Source organism: Sinocyclocheilus anshuiensis, unplaced genomic scaffold, assembly GCF_001515605.1.
Source record: "Sinocyclocheilus anshuiensis isolate Anshui unplaced genomic scaffold, SAMN03320099.WGS_v1.1 scaffold468, whole genome shotgun sequence".
NCBI classification, from domain to species: Eukaryota; Metazoa; Chordata; class Actinopteri; order Cypriniformes; family Cyprinidae; genus Sinocyclocheilus; species Sinocyclocheilus anshuiensis.
This window is the reverse complement of record NW_015557069.1, coordinates 191,490-201,232: the sequence shown is the minus strand read 5'-3', so window position 1 is coordinate 201,232 and position 9,743 is coordinate 191,490. Positions and strand designations below refer to the sequence as shown.

Sequence of the window (9,743 nt, the reverse complement as noted above, 5' to 3'; positions counted from 1 at the left end):
CCTGTTGTACCGAAATCGTATCGAACCGTGACCCCCGAACCGAGGTACGTACCGAACCGTGACATCTGTGTACCGTTCCACCCCTATTTATATGTCATATTTAGCTACCTGTGCCCTTCAGCAAGTAGGATAGAAATACATAGAAATTGAATAAAGTTATCAAACACTAAATTCTGAATTATATGTAGATAAATACTTAAAGCTCTTTTTTCTTTTGTTCTTTGATTAACAGGCATCACAGCAGCTGTGTTATTAGGTTATTTTGGCTGCTGGTTATTTTGGCTGCCGCTGCTGAACATGACGTGGATCTGACACGCATCGTATTTTCTCACAACTCTTTACCTTTTCTGACCAATGAGCTGATGAGTTGAATCAGGTGTGTTAGATGAGGGAGACAGTGCTGGGGTGCTCCAGGACAGTTTTGAAAACCACTGCATTTCAGAAACATGTTCTTAAATGTGACTCATATATAACAAATACTTACATACATGCACAGTTTTAAGGCAGCTTTCATTTTTTTTTGTAACTTCATGACTTAACTGACGACATAACGATGACACCGCATGCTCGTACAACCCCAATTTTGTAAAATGCAATAAAATCAAGAATCTGTAATAATGCTCTTTGAATTTTATTGAAAAACTGAATTTGAACTGACAAAAGTACAAAGAAAAGTTTTAAAAAAGTTTTCACTGACCAATGTAAATGTATTTTGCAAATATAAACAAATTTTGATTTTGATGGCTGCAACACACTCCAAAAAAGTTGGGACAGAGGCAAAATAAAAGTGAAAAGGTTATAGAATATCCAAGTTAAACAGTTTTGAAACAGTAACAGTAAGCAGGTGAATTTGTAATAGGTGAGGGTATCATGTTTTGGTATAAAAGGAGCATCTCAGTCTTTGCAAGCAAAGTTGGATCATGGCTCATCACTTTGTGCCAAATTTCATGAAAGTGTCAAACAAATCAAAAATCTAATTTCTCAATGCAAAATTGCATAGAATTTAGGTCTTTCACCAACTACATACATAATATTGTGAAAAGATTCAGAGAATGCAGAGAAATCTCAGTCTGTATAGGGCAATGCAGGAAACCTTAGTTGAATGTGCATGACCTTTGACCCCTCAGATGGCATTGCATAAGAAACCGTCATGCTGCAGTGTTAAATATAGCCACATGGGCTCAGGAGTACTTTGGTAAACTGCTGTCACTTAACACAGTCACTGCTGCTGCATCAATAAATGCAACCTGAATCTCTGTTACTCTAGAAGAAAGCTATACATCAATTCTATGCAGTGATGCCGCCAGGTTCTCTGGGCCAGAGCTCATCTCAGATAGTCAAAATGACAGTGGAAATGTGTGCTGTGGTCAGATGAGTCCACATTTCAACTTGTTTATGGGAAAAATGGACGTTGAGTTCTCAGTCCCAAAGACCAAAGGGACCGTCCAGACTTTCATCAGTGACAGATGCAAAAGCAAATGTCTGTCATGGTATGGGGGTGCAGCAGAGCAAACGGCATGGGTGACTGGCATATGTGCGAAGGTACCACTGACATAGAAGCATATATTGAAATTGTACAGAGACATATACTGCCATCAAGATGACATCTTTCATGGGAAGTCCATGGTTATTAGATGAAGTCTCATTCTGCATGTGCTACAACAGCATGGTTTTGTAGACACAGAGTGAATGTGCTAGATCAGTCCAGATCTGTCTTGAAAATGTATGACCAGTCTTGAAAAGTAGAACCAGACAACGACGATCAGAGATTGCTGAGCATCTGAAGTCTTGTATCAAGTGAGATTTGACAAAAAGTTTGCTTGCAAAACTTTAACAATTAGTTTCTTCCATTCCCAAACAATTAAACATTGTAATTAAAAGGAAAGTTGATGTTACACAGTGTTAAACATGCCTCTGTCCCAACTTTTTTTGGAGTGTGTTGCAGTCATCAAAATCAAAATTTGTTTATATTTACAACAACAACAAAAAATTAAGTTGGCCAGTGAAAACATTGAAAACATTTTTTCTTTGTACATTAGTCAATTAAATAAAGGTTAAAGAGAATGTCTGTCTTGAAAATGTATGACCAGTCTTGAAAAGTAGAACCAGACAACGACGATCAGAGATTGCTGAGCATCTGAAGTCTTGTATCAAGTGAGATTTGACAAAAAGTTTGCTTGCAAAACTTTAACAATTAGTTTCTTCCATTCCCAAACAATTAAACATTGTAATTAAAAGGAAAGTTGATGTTACACAGTGTTAAACATGCCTCTGTCCCAACTTTTTTTGGAGTGTGTTGCAGTCATCAAAATCAAAATTTGTTTATATTTACAACAACAACAAAAAATTAAGTTGGCCAGTGAAAACATTGAAAACATTTTTTCTTTGTACATTAGTCAATTAAATAAAGGTTAAAGAGAATGAACAAATAACATTCTTGATTTTATGGCATTTCACAAAATGTCCCAAATCTTCTGGAATTGTGTCTTAACATGTGTCTGTGTGACAGATTAGTGACTGAAAGCTGACTTAATGTGTTCTGTGCGACAGAACCAAAGGCAGATTTATCGCATTTTCTGTTCACCGAAACCGAAAGCTGATTTGACAAGTGACAGATCTCAAGCTGTTTTAGCATGTTTCTGTGGACAGACTAAGGTAAGCTTGACTAAGCGCATGTCTGTGCGACAGACTAAGGCAAGTGTGAGTACGGATGAACTTATATATCTTATTTAAGTGTAGTGGGAGAAGTTACAATCAGCTGAGCGTCAGCTGATGCTGGCTGTCACACCGTGGTCTGCCTAAAAAACGCTTGAGCTCCATTTGTCACTCTAACTACATTTTTGGGTGACCTATCACCTAACACACCCTTATAAGAAAAGAGTGTGTAAAAATTTGGCCTGTCAATTCCAAAAAAAAAAAAGAAAGAAATAAAGAAAGTATTTAATTAAGCCTCCTGACCCATATCCTGCTAGTAAACAGTCATTCACACTGGATGATTTCTTGCATTGAAGAATAGTAGGAACTGAATCGAACTAAAAGCAGGGTCTCAAAGCATATATTTTTAAATTGACATTTTTAAACTTAACACTGCATCTTAAAAATGGTGTCAGAAAATAAAAAACACCAATACACAAAAAAACAGCCCAAAACGTCCATCTACACAGCACAGGGGTCTGCAACCTACGGCACGAGTGAAAGGAAAACACTAGCTTGTGAGCACAGTGTATGAACTGTTTTTCATTTACATGGAGTCCCTCACACCTACATACTTTTCTACATTGTGAGAAACTCCTTCCTTATAATCAAACTATGTGTGTGATTACAAGCTGCAATGCAGATCAAGGCAGCAGTAATGTACGTGTCTATTGACAAAGAGGTGAGCGGAGGTGAGCAGGCATCACCAATAAAGTCTTCATGGGAGCTGAGCACATGCTTGAGTAGAGCAAGCGGTGACAATGCTAAAACAGTTTAGAAATACTCAACTAAATGAGATTAACTAGGAAAAAAAATGGGACTGATCTAATGCATGTTACCAAAAATGACAGCATGTCAGATAACTTACATTTTACAGAACTGTAACTTTAAAACCAAGGTACGCACCAAACTATAATTTTTGTGTACTGTTACACCCCTAGCATACTGTATATTGTAATTAATTAAATTTTTGCAAATTTTATTTGTTTTACACTTGAATATAAGCATTTGTTTAGAAAGGTTAAGACTAATGCTGACCTCTACGATACTCCGCAGATCTCTCACATACATCCGCTCCGTTTCAATGATCTCCATGACCACACGGTCCAGGTAGGTGAGCTCAGGGTTGGGTGCCATGGTGCTGGCAGCAAATGGAAAGAAACTATTGGAAACGGAGGAGCTGTTGTTGTTGTTAACAGTGTTGCTGCTATTTTGCTGGAGGAAGAGGGTGGTTGCTTGGGCAAGACTAGTGCCCTGAGTCTCATCCGGATCAGCAGCAGGCGTTAATTCCAGATCCGCGTTGTCCTCAATAGGCACACCAGTAGATGGGATTTCTGACAGGAGAACGTCTTCCCGAGAGGAACCAGACCCGGATGAGATGGTGGAGACCACGCTTATGGGCCTCTGGACTTCTGTGAAGTCAGAACAATCGGACAGCGTAGCAGTGGAGGCCCGGTCATAACTGCCAACAGAGGCAGTGGACAACCGAGGTGATTCTAAAGTAGAAATGGCAAAAAAAAGACAGAGGTACAGAGAGAGTGATTTATCTTCACATCATAGCCAATCACAACACATTTTTCACACTCAAATGACTAATTTTCTTTATTACACAATAAACCAAAAGTAGGATTGTACAAGAATGCAGCAACAATTTTCAGATTTTGAGTTTATTTGTGAACTGATGTTCAGCTATTGTTTTTAACAGTCAGTTTCTTTTAGGCTCATCCAATCATCAAAGCTTGGTAAATATATAGGTGTCATGATGGTCACAGACACGGAAATGTACCTTCCACCAAGCTGAGTGAACGCAAACTAACAATATCAATGAGTGAGACACTTTTTAAAGTCATTTAAAGTTTGACTGGACACGATATCTAAGTAGGTATCAAGCGGTGATATCTAAGTAGGTAAGTTTCTACTTTTTAATTAGTATGTCCATTTACACCAGTTAGATTCATTCACAAACATGGGAGGCAGCACTTGCTGAGTGAGGAGCATAATAGGCCAATCATACTGTGATGGAGGCATTGCCTGCTCTCACATATTTTTTTTTCCCATTTATTCTCAATTACCCCCACCCCAACTTCAAGTAAAAATTATCATAAAATTATATATATGCACAATTTTGGTAATACCACCACCCCTTATGCCTGTTTCACATATACTCTGTTTGCAGTGTGCATGCGGTGCATATTTTTTTCTGTGCCCATGTTAACAGGTTAGTACATGCACAATGCAAACGGAGTATATGTGGGACGTTTTTTAATTTAAAATGTTTGTGATAGCATTGTAATGTAAGAAAAGTAGGCTATAGGCTATGTTTAAATGTTTTGCCACATGCTCAAGCAACTTAATATATAAATCTAGAAGTAAAATGAATTGAATGTTTATATTTATTGCTTTTAAAAGTGAGTAAGTCTAAGAAAGATTGTATTAGTGTACTGTGTAAAAAGAGAATCACAATGCTGAAAAGCATTTTCAGTAACAACTTTTGGATTTGAAATTAAAATAATGGATAAATGTTGTTTGTGGTATACAGCTGCAGATCAGTAGCAGACTGCAAACTATGTGAAAGCACAATGAACCTGTGCTGCTTCTGCACCACATACGCACCACGCATGGACTGCATACAGAGTACTGCAAACAGAGTATGTGTGAAATGGGCGTAATCCCTAGAAATTATTAGCAAGAATGAAGAGCATTTGCAATCAGGAATTAGAACAGAAACAGCAGTTTAATGCATTCCATCTGATCGAGTAATAAAAAATCCAAAGCATATTAATGTAGACTTTGACCGGCTAGGGAATGGCCTCACAATCACAGAACTGAACCTAACAAAAGGACAATATTGCAAAAGAAAACTGGTCATTACAGTATATGTCTACTACAGGAAGACCACCCTCTGAATAAAAAAAAAAATATTATGAAAATAATATTAGCTAATGGTGTATTTGCCTTAAAGGTCCCATGGCATGAAAATTTCACTTTATGAGGTTTTTTAACATTAATATGAGTTCCCCTAGCCTGCCTATGGTCCCCATACAGTACTAGGGACCACTTAGTCCTATATAAAAGCATCCAAAAAGCAGCATGTCATGGGACCTTTAATATAACCTTGATTTATTATAAAGAACATTTTTAATATGTACCTCATTTGTCCTAAGGAACAGTGATATGAAGAGTTTCTCATTAAATTATAGCATTTATAGATATGTTTTTAAAAGCACTTTCTTAAGGTCCAAATTAAGATTCATTAAAAACTGTCAAAAAAACAGACAATACTTGCTCAGAGTCAGTGTCTCCCATCTACCTTTCAGCTTATAAAAGTGAACTCAAGGTCAGCAGCAGGACAGAGGGAGGAAACAAATTTTTCTCTCTTCATTTCCATACAAGCATTTTGAAAGTAAACACTTTCAAACAGCACTGACGTCTCCTGTCAGCCCATCCCATTTATGCCTTGTTCTGGACTTTCACCTCTATATCTTCAAACTGTTGCTGGGTGGTCAATGACATCATGTGTTTAAAACATAATGGACTAGCATTTACAAATAAAGAATGCTACATCAAGTCATAAAAAATAATATGACTTTCTTTTTTAATTCACATTTCCTAAGCCAAACTCTTTACATAAAATAAATGTCCTACAGTTTAAGACTAATATTTTGTAGTGTCTTGACTGTTCAGTTGTTCTTCTAGTAAGTATGATCATTTGTCTTTAGGCCAAATATAGGCCATACTCAAAAGTATGCTAACACACACACACACACACACACACACACACACACACATATATATATATATACACACACACACACACACTGGGCTTTAAAGAGCTGCTAACCTAGTATTTCAAGGCAATGTATTATGACATGCTCACAAAAAAAAAGGAAAATTCAAGTTGAGATAAACGTTCTAAATGTACTTATTGTCCTAAATATATTACAAATATTACAAAAAAGTATGGATAAGAAACAATTAAATCTATTTAATTTAAAATTGATTATTTTACACTATATTTGTGTGATACAACTTTTATGCTTAAAGTTTCATGTCACTGGAACTCCAGCGGAATCAATTGGATCAATCAATCAAATCTTCTGTTAGCTTCACATAAGGGGCACAAATTGTGTGGCATGTTGAGTTGCTGTCTATATAAGCGGCAGACTGCAAAGCAGACGTTTTCTCTGCCATGAGTGGTTAACAGAGTCTGGGTCAGCTCACTGCAATAATTCAAACATTGTTTTCTACATGTATTTACGCTTTGATTTGAACGAAAACAGCACATCCATGTGGCGCGGCTGACACAGAAGAGCGTACGCTGTTGCGTTCAGCGGATATTCTCCAAAATGGCGCTACGGTGATGCGGAGAGACACAGAGGAGACGAATTGTTGAATAAAGTCGTTATTTTTGTTTTCTTCGCGTACAAAAAGTATTCTCGTCGCTTCATAAAATTCAGATTGAACCACTGATGGCAGATGGACTATTCTGACGATGCTTTTCATACTTTTCTGGACCTTGACAGTATGATTTACTTGGCAGTCAATGGGACAGTCACAAGCCTTAATATCTTAAATTGTGTCCCGAAGACGAACGAAGCTTTTACGGGTTTGGAACGACATGGGGATAAGTGAATAATGACAAAATTTTCATTTTGGGGTGGAGTATCCCTTTAAGTAACTCTGTCTATGTAATTTAGAGCTGTATATTCCCATAATTACTCACATGTTGTGAGGATTTACAGACTTGCAATAATGCAATAAAAACAGTTTTAATCCAATGTTGTCGTTAAATTAACACTCATAAAATAAATCTCCATGTGAAGATTTAGGCAACTCACATGATGTACCTGTACATGTATCTGCTCTAAGCTCCATTTGGGTTGTCTGTCCCTCCACTGAAAAAGACCTTACAAAGAGAGGCTACGGTGGGGGGGGGATTAGTCAGAGAGTAAAAAAGTAAACTGAGTTACTGCACAGGATCCTCCACTTTTGCTTGGGTCATGTCAAAAAAATAAGGCTAATTATATTGACAGTCATTCTAAAAATGGATGCAGGTTCAATCTCCAGTAGGCCACCAGTACAATAAATATTATAATACAACAACCAAGTACTTTTCACAATTCCTCTCTTTACCCACAGTTCAACCAAATATGATAACATATTAGAATAAAATTTATGATACCAAAATGGAGTTCACAAAAACAAAACAAAAAATAGCCTAACAATTAAAAAAAAAAACTCTCAAGCTTATACTAAAAACAAATAAACAGTGATAAAACAAACAAACACAAAATCCTAATTGAGCAACAGGACAAAGAAATTCAGTATTACAAAGACACAAAGGAAATAGACCTAATGGAGAACTTCAAGCACTAGTTATCTAATAAGAAACAAGAAATACTACATTAAATAAAGTAATCAAATGTTTAAAAAAAACTGCATAGTCTTCACTTTATAAATTAAATAGACATTTATGCTTACTAAAGTAAGCCACACCACTATGTGTATTTCTTTGAGAAATCAACCTACAAATGGTTTACTTACACAGTAGTTGCTTCTGCATATTATGTTAGATGGGAGAAAGTATTTTAATATAAAAAGAAATAAAAAACACTTTTAATTCTCTAATTAGCTTCTGTTTTCCATAGTCAAATTAAAATGACCAAAATATAACATTATGCCCTGGACTTCTGCATGTAGGACACATTAAGTTCACTGTTCCGACTTCCGAGTTAAAAGCAACCTTTCTCTGAAGCCTGTGGGGTAAAAGATAAAACGTCACTGGTGCCCTATTACTAGCTTTGAACTGGCTAGCTTTCCCTAGGGGGAATAAATGGCATGAGGACATTGTGTGGGTGGGGTAAAATGGTCACTGTTATGCCACAAAGGTCTTGGCCAGTCCTATACAAAAATCTGCACAAGGGTGTCAAGAGTACCGGTACTTAGGCACCAAGTCAAAATATAAATAATAACAACAATAATAATAATAAAATACCAGTCTTTCTAAAATATGGGTAGTACATACAGTAAATAAATTCCCACATGTTGATTGTAAAAAAAAATATTTTTTGGAGCAATTTTAGGACAATCTTTGAGGAAACCAAACAATTCTATAAGCGAACCAGCCTAATTATACAGGACTTCTGGTTAAGAATGATATGCCAACTAGTCGTCTAGGCCACCCACTGACTAGTCACTTTTGAAATTACGTAAGCGCTTTGGGTGTACAGCAATACACAATAAAGCGCTATATAAATGCCTCATTCATTCATTCATGTTATAAAGGGGAAAAAAGCTAATATAATGCTTCCCCCAAAGTGTGCATCAGGATGTCACGATACGCTGCTGGAAGGAACGATGGAGACGTGGATAACATAAACGGGATTTAATGAGAGAATCACAGGGGCAAATCCACAACAGGAACAGGGGTAAACACACGTAATCCAACAAGTAGACCCGACAAACACAGACTGAACAGACTGGGGCTTAAATACACAGGATAACGAGGGAATTGGGAGGAACACAGGTGAACAGAATGACTAATTAGACAGGGGAGAAACTGGGTCACGGAGCAAATGGGGAGGGAAAACACAACAAAGACAGTCCAGGCAAGACTAGTCAAAATATTAGCAATATTAGTCAAAATATGGCAGTATGATGCTTACACAGTCCATAAACCTGTGTTCAAAGAGACCAGATAGCTCAATTCTAGATGAAAAATAATAATGTAAAAGGACTGAAAATGATAGAGACAAGTTTTCCCTGGGTTAATGTTTTATCTGAGACTGTATGGCGGAAGAGTTCTGAGTATTTCATCTGGCATATCTCATATAACAAAGGGAAATATATCGGCAATTAGTCTGTGATACCAACCAGAACCAAATTCCTTACAGTAATGTCTCAAATTCCTTTAGTGTGAAAGGAGCTACTGTAGCCCACACTGAAAGTAATACATTACAAATGATAAGGGGCTGAACACTTCTATAACAGGACTCCACTGAAGACACTTTAAAGGGGTCATATGATGCGATTTCAATTTTTTCTTTCTC

At 36.9% G+C, this 9,743-nt stretch overlaps 1 protein-coding gene across 4 annotated transcripts in view; it reads right to left on the bottom strand.

Moving 5' to 3' along the window:
* Positions 1-9,743, bottom strand: part of LOC107676703 (pleckstrin homology domain-containing family G member 3-like) — an 81,194-nt gene that overhangs the window by 42,702 nt on the left and 28,749 nt on the right. For all 4 annotated transcript variants that reach the window (XM_016471344.1, XM_016471346.1, XM_016471345.1 and 1 more), the window contains exon 3: positions 3,733-4,190. In XM_016471344.1, the coding sequence (XP_016326830.1) occupies positions 3,733-4,190 (458 nt within the window). The remainder of the gene's footprint in view (positions 1-3,732; positions 4,191-9,743) is intronic.